Here is a 17,497-nt window from a genome sequence, read left to right as displayed (position 1 = left end):
GTGCTCAGGGGAAAAATAAAAAAGCCAAACCAAACCAGTCACTGCATGGGAACACAGGACAGGAAAAGCTGAATGAGGTAATTTTGACCATCTGAAAACACCATGGTGATAACACTCCCAGGCAGGAGGATATGGCACAGCAGAGGCTCCTGAGGTACCAACAGGAGTTCAGAGCTGAGATAATGTGGGCCCATGCTCAGATCATGCACACCCCATGACTATTCTCACTTGACAGTGATGGATTAGTCTTATTTCTTGTCTCGGCCCAATTATTAATAAGCACATTTTCACACAACAGTAATGACAATGGTTCCTTTAAGATTTGCAGGAGGTTTTACAGATTACGTAGTTTTTACAATGAAAAAGCTTTACACAAACACTTGGTATTTAAGTATTTCCCAAGCTAGAGGATGGAAAAGGAGGTTCTGCCTTATAATAAAAACAAACCCTGTTAAGGGGTCAGACATGGATAGGAATGAGGCTTAATTATCTGTCCCCAAGCAGTAAGAACACCAGAGAGACTGTGCCACCTTCAAAGTGGGAGCTAGCAAGCAATGAGTTTATGACAGGGAGGACAGGACTCCCTGCAAGTATACAGAAGACATTTAAAGGGTTTGTTTGTATTAATGTGGGAGGAAATTCATATTACAAAAAACAAGCAGAAGTTCTCAGACCTGGCATCTTTTTCATAAACACAATCTCAAAGACAGTCTTCTTGCAGTTCCTACCCAGCTCTAAGTCCTCACACAACAACTGTGATGCCACCTACAAACTGTACAGCTGGATCAGGATGAGAGAAATCTTTAGAAATAAACCAAGTATCAGAAACATGCCTCTTTTCCCCATTTGTTTCAATTTATTTATTCCTGCAAAGTCTGCAGTTTCGTGATCTGCTCTGAATCTGGAAAAGACATGCTTCTGGCCTAAGTCTGCTAACACTACAAGAAGCTTCAGAATAATGGGTTGATACAAACAAAGAAACAAAATCCCCATATCCAAAGACACCCTGTTCTTTTATGTTCACCATCCACAAAGCTTATACCAGTTTGGTTTTTAGAATCAATCCTCAATTTCCTCACTTAACATTCAAAGGGCATCACTACTCATCTGCGTGGGGCAGTTTGAAGATTGGCAGTGTAAAGAGGTGTGTGGAACAAGCATCTTCCAGGGATCACCACTCCCCAGGAGTGGTCTCCAGTATGTGACGGGATAATGGGAGAACACAGAAACCCTGAGGATCTCAAAGGGGTGTAAATGAACAACACCTTACCAAGTACACAACCAGGTGACAACAGTTCATTACAGACCCCAAGCAGGCATTCGTAGTTTATTACTCCAGATACAGAACAAATTGAGAGGTGTGCCTGACACAAAACTTACTTTGGGATTTTAGGCTGATTTGGGGACAACAGTTTCATGTATTACTAACAAACCACTGCTGCCAGCTGGTCACATTTTTCATTTATTGGCTCAGTTCTTTGTGTCAGACCAAGCTTGGTCTTTGTGTCAGAACCACAAACTTGTTACTCAATCCCTACCCATGTGGAAAAGTTAACCCTTGGTCCTTCATCCTCCCTCCTAACACCTGCCAGACTCCGTTCCCATTAGAGGTACAAAATTATTCATTGCATCATTTGGGGAAAAAAAACCCAAACAAAAATCAAAACAAAACAGACACACGTCCAAAAACTGTAAAAAAAAAAAAAAAAAAAAATTAAGCTAGCAAGCTGAAACACACTCCATTGCATAAGGAACAGGAAGCAAGTAAAATGCTCTGCTGACCTAGTGGTAATACTGCATTGCTAAGCACACTAATCTGGGAAAGTTTGGTTTAATCCTCCTCCCATTTCTTCCTAATCAGCCTTTCCCCCTCCCCCTGCCCTGCTGCCATTCAGTTCCAAGACTCAGAAGTTATTTGCATTGCTTCATTTGACAGATCCACTAAATCCAGGCAAATTATTTTAACAGGTTTTAATCTATTTCCAAGGCATTTTCCCATGGACACAGCAACATTGATTTCCTTTGTCCTGAAGTGACTGCAATGCAATACACCATTGCAAAAGAAAAACTACAATACATGTCCTGACTCTACATCTCTTCCATATTATCCTGACATTTCAGAATTCATCCCACATTTATGGAGTATGGCACCTATTAATGAGATGATATATCAAGCAAAAACTCAAAAAAAAAAATCCTGAACAGAAACTGAAGCTTTCTAAATGAAGGCAAACTTAACCAGCAGTGGGCCTTGCAAATAAATTCATTTGCACTAGATGGTTTTGCTTAACAGGTAAGAAATCTCTGCAGCATTAATATAAAAAAGCACAGCAGAAGGAAGAAAAAAACATATGTAAATAAGTATAATTAATCAGTAGTGATTACAGATGTGCTGACTATTTTTCCCCTTTTCTCTAACCCTGGCTTGCATGATAGCCCTAGGAATAAATTTCTGTAAGTCCAGTTCAAATGGATAAGATAATGAAAGTGGGCCTTGATTCTAGCATTAATCTACCAGAAATGAAAAACAGCTAGTTTGAAAAATATTGTTTAATTTTCAAGTTACTTCAATACTTGATCCAGCCTTCAAATAAGTCAGTGGGAAAAAAAAAGTCTGTCTTACTTTCTAAGCTAGTGCCCAGAGTAAAGACATGTGGTTGATTCCACCTTCTTTATTACCACTTTTATTCACTACGCTATTCTTATCATCAGAAGAGACTGATTCTTCTGCAACAAAATATCCATGCCATTTACAATTTCCCAGTGAGGCAGTCCATCCATTTTTAGGATCTCTCTATTTTTCCAAAATAAACTCTGAGGACTAATCTGCTGAAATCCAAAGATATTTCTGTAGACAGTTGTCTAACAGACTACAGATTTGAGGGCATGTAAAGGATTTAGTCCAGCTATAAATTAACTTCTAAAGACACAGAACTATTCCAGCACACCCAGTTCAAATCCCACTCTAATGAAGCTTTCTGCAAAGCAACTTTCCTACTCCAGATAGAGTTGGCATTTTTTAAACTGCAAGTAACTATGACACAGAACTGCCAAAGGCTGCTTCATATAAACAAGCAAGACACTGGTAAAGGTATTTATCCATGCACTCTGTGTGTGCAGAATGACACATAATAAATTTTGGCTTACATCTGGGAAAACTTATCATCAAAGAGAAAAAAGACCCAGATATGTGGTTGAAGCAGAAGACCCAGGAGGTAGTTGCAGCCTGTCCATCCCTTCAGAACCAGGCAACACATTTACCTTTAAAATTAGGCACAGCACAAAAAGAACTGGGTCTTGACACAAGAGTTTTATGCAGCTCCATTTACATATGCTTATCTTCTGACAAAACAGAATTATCCAGCAATCTAGTAAATGGCACAGTCCTACAGGCTTAGGTTTGCATACTAAATGGCTTGGAAACATGAACCCAGGGTTGCAGAAGCTAAGCCTCACCAGGGTGCTCAGGCTGCACAGCACTTTACAAGATCAGGCTAATATGGCTTGCCCTGGTGCTGATTCACAGCATGGCATCCCATCCTAACAAACGGGAACAGCTCAGCAAAGGATCTTCCAATAGCTTCAAGGAATAGAAGCCACCAGTCAAAGCTCTGCTGAAAAACACCAACAGCAGTTACAACAGGATGGTACAGAAAGAATCTCTTCTGTCAAAACAATTACTATCAGCAGGGTATTCATACATTTATGCTGCCTCAGATTCCCAGATCCTCCTTAGCACAATGTTAACCTGTTTCCAGGCACAGTGAAAACTCTCCCGTGCCTTTATACATACATTAGTTCTCATGTGGTAATCTTCTGCTTATCTCTGTCAGCAATATATGGTGAATAAGCCTCAAGAAGGTAAGATGCAAACTTGCAAGTATGGAATAATAATACACACAGTATTTCACAGGAGTCAGTGATGACAATTGTAGTTTATTGCAAATGTTTGTCCCATTCTAACACTCTGCTGAAACTTCTCTATGTTGAGTTAGAAGTTTATAAAATGGTAACTTAATTTTTATTCCATCAAAATGTTTTAGGGAAAAAATGTTCTTATAATTTGAAAAGCCAATACAATTGCTCCCTTAGACATGAAAACAATTAAAAGAAAAAGTGTATCAGTGCTTGCTTGCTAAATAAGCAAGAACTCTCAGCACCTGGGGTTAGCTATGCAACATAATAAATATGAAAGTCCATGCATAACCTAAAGAGCCTGACACCCAACTACTGAGTTACAGCCTCCTGAAGGCAATACACAGGAAAATCAAACAAGCAGCACTGCTGAAAAATACAGACATGAGGAATCATGAATTTGCAGAGAAGTAACACTTGTACTACTTAAAAAATAGCTTGACAGATTCAAGATGTCCTGACACCCATGTAATGTGGTACCTATAAACCAAGACTATTCCGTAACTGTCAAAAGGTTCTCTAAGAGTCTGGATGTAAAAAGGCAGTGAGCCATGGTGGCTGTAGCTGCTTTGCCTGTGTGCCTCTGAAATCACAAGAGAAATGCTCACAGAGAGGGAGATGCTGAACAAGATCATACTTCACAATTCCTATGCTGTTCTCTCTCCAGATTGATATTGATAAAGACAACATGTGCTTCTTTCTACTCCTCTTCTGACATCACTGCCCCTCTATCTAGACAGGTTTGTCAGGACTCATGAGATGAAATATCTTTACTTTACAAAATACTGCATCTTACTCTCTTCTGATCTGCGCAACTGTTCATCCCTTCTAACAGTCGGCAGAGACACAAGAGTCTCCTAAGAGTTTCCTAAAGGCATTTTGCTTCAAGTGAAGATTCCCGGCTCAGCCACTTCTAGAGCATGATGAAGAACTGGAAATTATAGCAAAGCTTTGAAAACAATTTCCTATGATAGTGGTCAGGAAGGTAAACTGGGCACATTTTTCTCATTCATTATTGCAAGAGCCTCAGCATTGTAAATTAAGCAAAATAAATTTTCTAACAGTTGTTGCTTGCTGCTGCATTATAATATTGCTCAGGTAATAAAACATCCAGACTGACAAACACAACATTCACAGAAATCAGCAGTAATGCCAGATGCAACACCAGGGCTTGCATACAAGAAGGAAGTGCTACAAGAATAAACTCTGTAAGGAAGATCTCCTGTATAAGACCACTGCTGTGGTACTGTTCCAGGGTACTACAGCACAGCTGGGAGATCTACAGCAGGAAGTATAATGTGTACTCACATAGGTGTGGTTTATTTGATGAATATAAAAATGCTTCACTGTGCTTCACTGTGCTTTAATCACATTGGTTTGCCAGATCAACCAAGCCTCACTCCTCCAGTGCTACTTTTGGGTTCTGTAACTTCTCCTTAATCAGGGCATCAGGGCAACCTCACTCCTCCAGTGCCACTTTTGGGTTCTGTGACTTCTCCTTAATCAGGGCATCAGGGCAACCTCACTCCTCCAGTGCCACTTTTGGGTCCTGTGACTTCTCCTTAATCAGGGCATCGCATGCTGCATCTGCCTTGAAGCATCACAGCCTCTTTTGCACTAAAGAGTCACCACCTGATCCCATGTGGTGTGGGTGTCCAGGGAGGTGAGAGCACTGTCCTCATCCTGCAGGGCAACCAGAGCTTTGTAAAGCACTGAGAGCCTTGCAGCCAAGGCAATCTGCTACCCATGCATCTCCCAGCTGCAGCCCAGGCAGCAGAGCCACTGCTGCACAGGATGCTGCACATCCCTCCTTTACTCTCTTTTTAAAGTCCTGCTCAAACACATGTAAATCTGAAAAGAGGTTTAAAAGGATTCCTATTTTCCTAAATGTTTTTTAAAAATACGGGCAAGTATTTCTTTTTCACACTCCTTTCAAATGCACTGATCCAAGTGCTTAAAGCAGTTTAAGCTGTCACTTTACAAATTTAGTGTGGTGCTTCACACAGAGCAGTGTTTTGGCACAGCTATAGACAGCTATATGAATATATCCACACAGTTAATTAACAGCATGCAGTTGGTACTAATTGCTACTCCCCTGACACTCTGCACTGAATCTCTTCAGAACCTTTTACTATTGTTATTTGATCACAAGCTAGAGTGGTTTGAATTACACAAAAATCTGAGTTTTCATCACAAGAAACACCAAATTTCTAGTAAGCTAGCCAAAAAAAATCCTGAAAACATGGTTAAGTCATCTGGGAAATGTTAAAGTTTAGAAAAATTATGGAAGAAAACAAAATTAACATTTTTTTAAACTTTTGTAAGTGTTTTCAGGGGGCATAAACCCTTAATTTTCAGTACTGGAGACTAGTACAACCCACTGATGCTTTGTCTGGCTGCCTTGACTGTGATCCCAGTTATTTTATGGCCATTGCTTTAAAGTAGGTCAGTAACTGTAATTCCTATCTTACAGACACAGAAATCAGAGGAGGAGATGACAATGACTTTGCAAAAAGAAAATTTGACTTCACAGAGACAAAACTGAAGTCATGAAAATGAACAGGCAAATTTGGACTCGGCTTCTCAGTACTCTCAGCTTTAACAGGATTGGTAACACCTCCTAATATGCTGCTATTGAGGCCCAGATAACACATCAACAAAAGTGCTTTTTCTCCCAAACAGTGATTAGGCAGCCAAGAAATGCCACACATATTTTTCTTAACTGTCCATAACTAACTTTATGTTTAGTAGGCAATTCAGCATTATCCTTCTAGTTCTACATCTCAAAACTGTCTCAAACTCCAAAGACCTATTTTAAAGAATATATCAAATATTCACAAGCGACTGAATATTTACATCAAACTAAAGTAGTGTTCAGGACAGAAGTGGAGAAAAAGTGCTGAAAAAATGAAGTAGACTCAGTAGGACTGCAAAACAGTGATGGGTAAATGTACTGAGACAATGAGAAGAAAAAGGAAATGTAATTGTGGCGAAACAGAAATGGAGAAGTATAAAAACCAAGATGAAAAGGAAGAGGCAAAGAAAAGCAAAAACAGTGCTTTTTCTTGAATCACATAGAGCAACCACTTCCTAAAATCCCATCCTAAAAGGTCAGCAGCAGCGGAAAGGGACATGCAGCCCTCAAGCTGGACATTAAAAATCACATTTATCTCCTGATTCCCTTCTTCATCCTTTTCAATCCTACCCAGTCTTTGCTGTCGGATTCCTACCACACAAGGTGCCCACACTCTTTGTTACCCTTAAAGCGCAGTGACTCTGCCAAAATGCCTATCCCTGACTTTCAGTGTTGATTTCATGCCATCTCAAGCCCTCGGCCATGCCCTGCATCATTTCCTATGTACCTAAGCTGTGCTGCAAACCTCTGGCTGCTCTTCATTTGCACAACATCCAAGACGTGAAGACTTTGAAGCTCTCCAAAGCTGGATCTTCCAGATGTAGGCAGCCAGATCCTGGGCAAATGGTTCTTCCATGTCAAACTATCAGTCACCCAAAGAGCAATCCCACCACATGGACGCATACTTGTTTATAGCAAGACTTACAGCTGAACTGATTTCTAATAATGTAGGGATCAGGCACTCTCCAGGGAAATTCAAAATACCCCTGAGCTCTTAACCTCTCTGTGGGCTCTGATTTACTGGTTTAAGAATAGAAAAGTTGTTTCTAGTGAACTCAGGAATTTAACCTACATAACTATTTGCAAAACTTCCATGAGACATCGTGTATGTCTTTAAAGACCCAGATATGGCATTTTGAGACACCTAATTTTATGCACATGGGAATCAGCTTCACTGAAAATCACTCAGATTTACATTTTCCAAAGCACTGGATATAATTTCTCTTACAGATTTTACCTTCAAAGGGATTTAGTCATCTAGGTCACGTAAACACTCTAGAAAATGGTTTTTTTTCTGCTCCTGCTCATTTTTTTTCACAACTACTCTAGGCACTTAACTTTAGTATGAACCAAAGTGCACATCTGCTCTGTAATCAATGGACATGGGCAGCTCCCTCCATGAGGTGAGTCACAGCATCAAAGTCAGGTGCCTAAAGTCAGTGTGCAGACCTGGGAATCGTGTCTGCATTTGGCAAGCAATTTTGTCAAGGCTGGCCTCCCAATGTACCATAAGATGAGGACACAGCACAGTTTTACTCTGATTAATTGTTTGCAGACAAAGTAAATAACTTTTTTTTTTTTAATGACTACTACTTTTCTGAGCATCAGGCAGGAAGAGGTTGAGCTATCAGAGGAAAAACACCCACAACTCCTCTTAAACCACAGAAAGAACATGTACTTAGTAACTCTAATGTAAATAACAGCACCATAACAGCAATTTATCTTCTAATCCACATTGAACAAAAGAAATACAAATAAAAAATTACCTGTGCACCGTAGACTCGTTGCATTGCCTGAAGCAACTGGTTTGTATATTCTGTAAGGGTTCCTGCATCTTCTTCAAAGACACTGAGCAAAGAACGAGTCTTCAATAAAAGAAAAAAAGCAAAGTTTTCAGTCCTAAGTAGAAATATCAAAAAGAATCAAACAACTACAAAGAGATGGTAGTAAAAAGCAATCAGAAATAATATGTCCTTGACTTGCACGATTCTGTTTATTCAGAATCTCTAAACATGTGGAAATAGGTTCTTTTATTATGGATAGTAAATTGAGGCACAAGGATGTAAACTAATAAAATGCTACAGCCACATCCCAGCTCCCAGGCTCTTGCTCCTACCAATAGACAGTCCTTCCAACATAATTAGGAATGTAAAAAATCCTGAATATCTTCCTGCTGACGACAGTAATTCAAACCATGTTAAGGACTGGGGGTCAAACACCACTGCTTGCTCACTTTACTTCTCCAGTGTCAGACTGCATTGAAAGCACCTCTTTCCACTGAGATAATTTACACTCTGTTATTCACTCCCCACTGTCTTGAGCAACTCTTAAGGGGCCCTGGCCAAAGCAAGCTGATGTCACTGGACCAAACAACTGAGTGTTCATCTCAAGAGGCACACAAGGATACACCCACTCAGAGATACCCTGCACTTTCTTCACTCTGCTAACTCATCCTAGCCAGCAAGCAGGAAGGGGAAGGAAGAACTTGTGTTATCTTAAAGACACAAATAAATTCCCTTGGCTTCTTCAGGCAGAATTGTCAGGAATAAAAATTATGTTGCTGACACAGCTGCTGAGATGGGATAAAAACGGTATTTCAGAATAATGCTGGGCTCCAGAATTTGCTAGATGTTTACAATAATTAAAGAGGAAAGATTGTCCCTTTAACAAACTCATGATCCATACTTAGTCTTAGCTTTGATAAATCCAATCTATTTGAGGCTAACTGGAAATGTCTCTCCATCTGTACAGCTAACTCATATGACATTAATGAGCTTCATCTGCTTACATGAGGGGCATACATAAACTCCAGTACTTTCATAGACATGTCAGTCCTGTAAAAGAGTAAGTCCTTTATTTATCTCCCTCTTACAGGAATCTCTAATGTACCTGAAGTATCCAGATTTGAATTTGGGAAATTTATTTTCAAAGTTTTAAGATACTCCACTATTTTAACAGAAGGCACATGCATTTTTCCAAGGCATTTTTTCTTCTCTGCAAAACTCTCTGCCCAGACTTTCTTTGTTCTGGAAAACATAACACCAGCATCCTTCAAGAAATCCTGGCCTATGATTAATTATCATTTCATCTCTGCTGAGAAGTATCCAAGCCAGAAACTAGTGCTGCTCAGTGGTTAAAATACATGACCTGGGAGTCAGTCTTTGGATTTTCTTCAGAACCTTCCTCCTCTGAGTACCTTCAAAAGCTTTCAACAGTTCCCTTGGCTGACGTGCTGAGCTGCTACAACACCTCCTCCCTGAGAGATGCTGGCAGTTTGGGAAGCTAGTTTGAGATCCTAGCATGTAAGTGAATATGCATTACAAAGTATTATTCTCAAATAAGGTGAACATAAAAACCAGAGAATGGAGAGAAGTCCAAGTCAACGAAATTGATACCAGGATCCCAAATGTTTAAAGCACCTTTGTACAAAATTTCCCTGTAAGGACAGTGGCATGATTTTGAGTTTTCCACATTAACATATTATTTCAGTAACTGCAAACATACTGATTTTCAAAAATATCTGGTTTCAAATGTTTTATCTCCAACAATATAAAGCAAAATAATGTCAACAAACTATTTTACATCTATGCAGTGCTCAATTTGTGTTACAATGGCACCTGTTTTGTGTTACAATGGCACACGAAAAGCACAGGGTACAAAGATAGTTAAAAAATAAATCTGGGGGAAAAAAATTATAAAACTTGACACAATGTTTATCAAGCCAAATCTCAAAGGTTACAAAGAAATTGCCTGAAGTAGGCTACAAATCACACACTTCTGCCTGCTGGGAAAGGTTCCCCAATAGAGGGGAAAGCTGCATTTGTAAATTTTACTGAATTTTTGCAGACTCAGATTTTTCATTTGTCTAAATATGGTTTGAAGCAGAACAGCTCCGGGAACCAACTTGTGAAAGTCTTGGCCTCTGTTATTAGCACATTGTTCAAAAATAATAAAACCAATAAATTATTCAGACAGTTTGGAAGTTATTCTTGGAAACTTTTACATTTAACACCATATGAAATCACTGTAACAAAATACCAACATGTATGTCTTTTTTTTGTTGCTGTTTTGACAAATTTTGGAATAGCAGCTAATTCTGCCGAAATAAACTAGTAATCCAAATACTAAGCTAACATTTAGGAGGCTCCATTATTCACAACATTATCTCAGCTTCTGGAAGGATAGGAAACAATTTTCTAGTTTCATGTAAGTACTTCCCTTGATTTTAGCATGACTGCTGAAATAAATTTTTCTCTATTTTGTAGCCAAATTTTTCTTTAATTTGTAGTCAAAATTAAGACACTTATGGCCTCTTTCAGCCAGTGTCTGGAGACAAATCAAGATAAAAGTACTGTACTAATGGGGAGAGATAAATCAAGTTCCAGAAACCTGATGAAGAAATAACTTTGGCCTAATTCTCCTCAGTTTTGCATGTAAATCACATACTTCCCACAGATTATACAAAGTGAGGTTACATCCTCATTTCACCATCCCTTTGCACTCCTGTGACTGCACAGAGCAGGAGAGAATAATGCTCCTTCTTGCAGAAGTAACTGATCCTTTGCTGCTTATTTCTGTGGAACAGAGACTAACTTTTTGCTTTGATTTTGTGAATCTAAAGCTCTCCCCAGGGAAAAAAGTAATAAAAATATAAAAGACTGAAAAAGCCCACTCCTGCTTCCTTGCATAAAAATAATATATTTCAGCAACACCGGGCCATTATAAAAATTAAACAACGTCCCTCCCTCTGAAAGCTGTAGAGCTTGAAGAAAAAGCAATGTCCAAATCAGGGTAAAACATCCTGGCAATACTCAGGTTTATGCACTGCCTGGTATTCCAGTGATTGCAAAGGACACCTTGACAGACTTCATTTCAGGACACAAGAAAGACAACTACCTCCAAATTCAGTTCAGTGCATTGTTCAGCTGCTTTCAGTCAGCATTGCATTTTTAATCATTGAGGGAAGTGTTGACTGAAGAGGTAAATTAGTTCACTTCTCCTGCATGTCAATTTCTTCAGCTTTAGGAGGCAGTGGGTATTTTAACACTAAAAACATTACTAACTACCCATAATGAATCTAGTACGTTCTGGTAAACTGTGGAACACAAAAAAGGTCAGGCTGGTAAGGAACTCTGCAGGTCACCTTGTCCAAACCTGCTGCAAGCAGAGCTGACTTTGGTGTAACATCACATTACTGAACACTTCTTCCAGCCCAGAGCTTAAAATTCCTAAGGATGATTGCAAATGCGGCACATCAAAGAGATGAGGGAAATCCTTCTTACTAGAATTGGATTTCAAGAAATTACAAAAAAGCAGGATAAAATGAGGCAATTAAGATAAGACCCAAGGCTCATTACGTCCTGACAGGTGCATTTACAGACTTTCCTTCAAAACATCTCATGACAGACTCTGTAACACCTTGCAGTAATCTCCTCTACTGCTCACCTATTCATTCCTCCTCCTGATCCATCAGCAGATGAGTTAGGATTACAACACAGGGTTACCTGGGAGCTGCACCCATAGTGATCCACCCTGTCCTCATTTGTTTATTCCCTGCTTCACCAACCACTTCTGTATCTCACTCTGCACCATGCCTTGTCCCCAAGCACACCTTCCGCATCTCTCAGTGGAATTTCCATTCCCTCCCCTTCCTATTACTTCTCTGTTCCGCTCAACCAGCCCCTGAACACATGGAGACATGGCATGTTCTCCTCTGTGGGGCTTCCACAGTGCCAGGGGTCCCGCGTGCAGCCGGGGCAGCTCCCGGCGGCGGCACGGGGCCGAAAGGAGCAACATCCTCCCCTGCCCGCACTCGGGAAGGGCAGCGACCGCCTCTCCCCGCTCCTCACACCCCTCCACAGGAGGTCATCTTCGGTGGCATCCGCCTCACCTATCCTCACGGAAGCTCCTGTACAGGAGCTGCGGCCCTTGAGGAGCAGGCACCCCGGTGGTGACACTCCTCCAGCCCATTCTGTCACCGGGGCCAGGTGACTCACCGCGCACAGGTGTCCCTTTCCCTTCGGGGGAAGCCAGCGCTCCTGTCCTTCCCCGACACACCTCGGCTGTTCAGGGCAACCCTTACAGCCACCGAGCGCGCACCCGGACGGCACGGTGCGAGGAAAAAGCCACAGCAGTTCCACTAAGGGCGCTGAGGAGAACGGGCGCGCTGTCCCCGTCCCGGGGCACGCCGAGGAGCAGACTCTGCCTGCTTTTCCCCGACGAACCCCCCGCGGGACACCAGACCTCCCCGGCGGCCGCACGGCTGCCGTCCGCCCGCCTCAGCGCGTCCCCGCCCCCCGACGGCTGCGACCACCGAGCTCGCCCCGACCGCTTCCCCGCCCGCCGCGCCGTCCCCCCGCACCGCCCCGGCACCCCTCTCCCCGCCACGGGACGCTGCTCCCCGGCCCTCGCCCGCTCTCAACCCGGCCCGCCAGACCCGCGGGCTGCCCGCCGGCACCGAGCGCTCAGGTGCGTCACACCGACCGACCGACCGACCGACGGACGGGCTGTCCCGGTAGCTGCCGCTACCTGCGGGCTGTCCTGCAGAGCCTCTTCCAGGAGGAGCTTGTCGACGGCGGGCATGTTGGCGCTGCGGAGCGGCGGAGCCCTGGCAGGAGCGGGGTGCGCGGCGCTGGCACGCCCCGGCGGCGGGGCTCGGCTGCGTCCGTGCGTCCGTCCCCGCGGGGGTGGCCGCCGCACTTCGCAGGCACCGAGCACGGCTGGACGGCTCCGCTGGCGGGGCCGGGGCCGCTCACTCCGCCCAGTTTCCGTCCGGCGGAGGAAGCGAGTCACGGGGAGGGCCGGTGGGGGGAGGCTTCCTGCCGCCATTAGCTCGACGGGCGGCGGGAGCCAGGGCGCAGATGGAGGGCGGCCGTGCCGGCCTCCCGCTGCTCCGGCCTCCCGCAGCTCCGCTCCCTGAGGGCTGGGCGGCGGGAGGAGGGATGTGGCAGCGGCCTGGGTGCCCCCTGAGCTGAGAGAGGCTGTGAGGGTGTGATAAAAACCAGGGGAAGATGGGCCCCTCCAGCCTGAGCTCGTGGGGCTTGGGGACCTGTAGCTGTGGCGAGCCCTTCGCTGTGCTCTCCTCAGGTAGCGCGGCAGGGACACACAGGGCATCAGCACAGCCGCTTGCTTATCAGTGACCCTCCTTTGCGGCATCTGCGTTTGTTCTTGTCCATGGACAACTGTGCCAGTGAAACTCTGGGACCTTGTTGTGCTCCAGACAGGCAAATCCCCGCACAGCCATAGCCCATAGTACCGTAACCCCATAACACCTGGGGGGTTAGAAGGGATGCATTTTGAGTTACTAGTCCTTCATGTACCGAGCTATGTTTTTATGAGTCTTGATGCTGTCTTAATTGTGTTGGATAACTTCAGCGTTTGGACATTAACTTGGATTCTTAGTTGAACAAAATATTTGCAAAGTAAGCACAGCTTGATATGTATTTGATTATGTACATGCCTTTGAAGGGTGTCCATTGCTTTTAGATGCCTTAGCTTCTCCAAAAGTCCAGGGTTACAGATCTTGCAGGGAAGTTGCTCCGTTCTTGTCAGCTGTAGCTTTTGTTGCTCCAGCGTGCCTTTAGATAAAAATGGAGATACTTAAATCCAGAATCTCATTGAAGAAAAAAACAAAACCCAAAGCCCAAAAACCAACAAACAAACAAACTACAAAAACCCCAAAATAACAACAACAACAGCAACAAAACCCAAAACAAAACCCAAACAAGCAAAACCCACTTCTGAAGACTTCAGGAAGAATCCTGCCAATTAAACAGAATACGCAAACAACTATACTGGCTGTAAGATGCTACCATCTTTGAAGAAATTTCACAATCTTCAGATAACTCATATTGCTGGTCTCTTTTAAAAGAAGAAAAATAATTCTAAAAAATGCAGATCATGTTGTAAAAAATCTCAAATTATTAATAGCAGGCAGCTTTTTGCATCTAAGTCCCAGTGGATTTTTCCACTTGTCACTCTTAAGCAATAGCAAACATTTTATATGACAAGGTGATTGCTAATAAAGATTAAGGGGGGGGGGGTTCCAATTAAAAGACTTTTTGCAGATTGGCTGGATGATTGTTTGCTTAATTATGTATGAGAAAGACCACTGAACCCTGTAGTTTTGGCTAAGGTATTTCTGTGTGTCTGACATTGATTGGTATTGCTTCTGAAGCTTGTGATGGGACCTTTAACCCAATGTGCCAAGCTGTAACAGTGGGACTGCTCCACCACTCCTGAAATTGGACTCCCAGGCCTTTGAGTAAGAACAGAGGTCTCACATTCAGTTCTTTTTCCTGTCTGAATAAAGATACTGAACCATAATAGAAATCTCTAGCTAGTACCACAAATACCATGGATGACAGTATGTATTTACACAAAGAGAAAATAAAAATAGATATGGATTTATCATAATAATGTTTCAGAGAATTTTAGAATGCTGAAAAGAGGCCAGAGATTTTTTTTTTCTACAGAACATGAAATAGGGCACCAGTTAGGCATTAAGGTTAAGAATCCATGATCACATCTGAGCCAAATTTGTCAGTCTGTGTTAAGTCTTATTTTTCTTTCATCAGAGATTTTGAAAGCATTACTTGAAATTAATGAGGAACAAGAAAGCCATGCTGCATCAGATTTTCTGTATCTGTTAAAGTAGGTTCAGGGCATTTTTTAAATATTTCCCACTTAGTTTTAGTTTTAGTTACAGCTCTTGCCTCTTTCTTTCCCCTTCTTGTCGTGAAATAGTTCAGCAGCTGCTCTTACCCATTGAGTTGAAGTATTTCCTTCACCAGGAAAGCATTGAGGTGGTTTGTGGTTTTATTTCACACCACTACAATAACCTGGAAGATTTTGTCTTCTTCCTTTTGATGCCTTTGTTTAGTATGAGGTTCAAGAGTGGAAGCCTGTTGTCATTCCAAAGTTCAGAATAGTTATTTCCAGAACAGGTTCTACTAGTTTTATTTAAATAAAACAAAAAGCACTTCATTAACTTACTGAAGGGTGATGCTTTTTACTAGTTGTCAGTCTTTGTTGCATCATTTCCTACACAGCTATAAACTTGGCAAATTGCTTATTTATAGTGAACAAAATGTTTGTATTGAACTTTACCAAGTCAGTCCAGGTGTTTTTAAATTTTAAAAAGTTGCCTATTAGTAATTGAAAATAATTTCTCAGTCACTTGGTTTTATTGGGTCTCAAGAATTATTCTTCAGTTTTGGTAACTCCAAATAATGTTTTTCTAAAAGAATTAAAATAACCCACAGTACTACCACCAAACATTTAAACAATTTATTTATGCAGCATTAGCAGTACTATAAAAATAAGTTAGGTACCTTGTCCATGGGCAGTCCTTTGGGATGAGGTGTCTCATTCTTTGACACAAGAAAACAGTTTCTGGGTTTCCTGAGTTTCCGTGTTCTACATCCAAGTACTAAATGCAATATACTCACTATTACAAAAAGTCATGCTGACTGAAATGCACTCTTACAGCCATTCTAGAAACATTGAACATAAGGAAAGGGAACAGCAGGCACAGTACCCAGAATCAGTCACCTGACTACTCCAAAGACCTGCCATGGAAGCATGAAGTGAGCTGGAGGTCACTGCCAGGAAGCAGTGTGTGTGTGTGTATTCCGTAACCTACAGATGACTCAATTATGTTAAGAAAAATGGCTCCTAGAGTGTGCAGACTTTAGGGGAAAAAACCTCAGAAAGGCTGCAATTAAACTGATCCATACTGCTTATAAAACTAGCAAGAGATCATAGCATCAAGTAAAATCAATAAATAATTGAGTGTTGAGTATGAAGTAATTTATTACATAAACTAATTGTCCTGCTTCTAGGAAAAGATGATGCTCCCTTCCAGCAAAAGCCTGACAGTAGCCAAAAAATCTCATAGCTGGGAGAATGATCAATTTTAAAGGAAAGAAGAAAGTTTGAATTCATCTGGAATTTCAAGATTTGTCTTCTAAACAAATCTCTTGGCAAAATACTATAAAATCTTCCAGTATTGCTGTAGGTCCACAGAAACTGGTGTATTTTCAAACCTGAAATTGGGGTTTTACACAGGACAGTCTTGTTCCTGTTTGAGGATGGCCAGGAACATCCCTTGGTAACCAGCCAGTCAAGCCTGGCCCTGTGACAGGACAGGAAGGACATGGTGTGAGGTGGCAGCTGTGCCTTCTGCAGGACTGAAGGTGTCAATGCCATGCTTCCAGGTTTGCCCAAGTGTTTTCCCCTTAACTGCCCAACAGCAGCTCAGGGCTGGAAGCAGCAGTGCCAAGCCTGGATGGTGCTGTGCCTCAGTTAATAAGCCCTGCCAGCTTTAATTGGACTGTTTGGAAACAAGGCAGCTGTTGTGCATCCTTAGCCTAATTTATTTCCAAATTTCATAATCCACCCAGTATTAATGGAGAACTGACTGTAATTATTTTTTTCTGGTTAGACTAGTTACAGAGTAAGTCATACTACATTGTGCTCTCTTTCTCATATGTTTCATTATAACTTCAAAGAACGTATTGCATTATGCTTCCTTTTTGGCTTCATACCTTATACTTTACAAGAAATTTCTGAGCAGTGGTGTGCTATTTGCTAAGTCAGCTGAGTATACTTATGCTTTTAACAAAGTGTCTCATGTTCTTTGTGCTCAGTAACAAATCTTTGAACTACAGATGACTTTTAGACATGTAATAATTTACCATAAGTTGTGCAGCTGCTTTGTATAAATATATATATAAATATAAATGATATGTTATATGATAGTAGTAATAAATTGCGTAAAATGAATACAAGTGAAAGATATGAAAAGGAGTCTCAAATGCACTTTCACTACCAGAAGCATCCCAAAACATTTTTTTAATAGTATCTGAATAAATTACTGGTTAAATTAATACTAGGACATGTCTTGGACACATAGCAAACGAGTGTCTTGTGATTTTGTGTATGACC

The 17,497-nt window shown here is 41.8% G+C and overlaps 1 protein-coding gene across 2 annotated transcripts in view; it reads right to left on the bottom strand.

Annotated features, from left to right (window-relative positions):
• Positions 1-13,316, bottom strand: part of APPL2 (adaptor protein, phosphotyrosine interacting with PH domain and leucine zipper 2) — a 33,431-nt gene extending 20,115 nt beyond the window's left edge. The window contains exons 1-2 of one of the 2 annotated variants that reach the window (XM_064420457.1): positions 13,079-13,316; positions 8,317-8,415 (exon numbers count right to left, since the gene is read on the bottom strand). In XM_064420457.1, the coding sequence (XP_064276527.1) occupies positions 8,317-8,415; positions 13,079-13,132 (153 nt within the window). In that variant the 5' untranslated portion in view covers positions 13,133-13,316. Of the gene's footprint in view, positions 1-8,316; positions 8,416-12,546; positions 12,827-13,078 lie in introns of those variants that run through there. The other variant, XM_064420460.1, reaches the window with a different exon arrangement.
• Positions 13,317-17,497: the final 4,181 nt, after the last annotated feature.

Source organism: Passer domesticus, chromosome 5 (genome assembly GCF_036417665.1).
Source record: "Passer domesticus isolate bPasDom1 chromosome 5, bPasDom1.hap1, whole genome shotgun sequence".
NCBI lineage: Eukaryota > Metazoa > Chordata > Aves > Passeriformes > Passeridae > Passer > Passer domesticus.
This window is presented reverse-complemented; position numbering and strand designations above follow the sequence as displayed.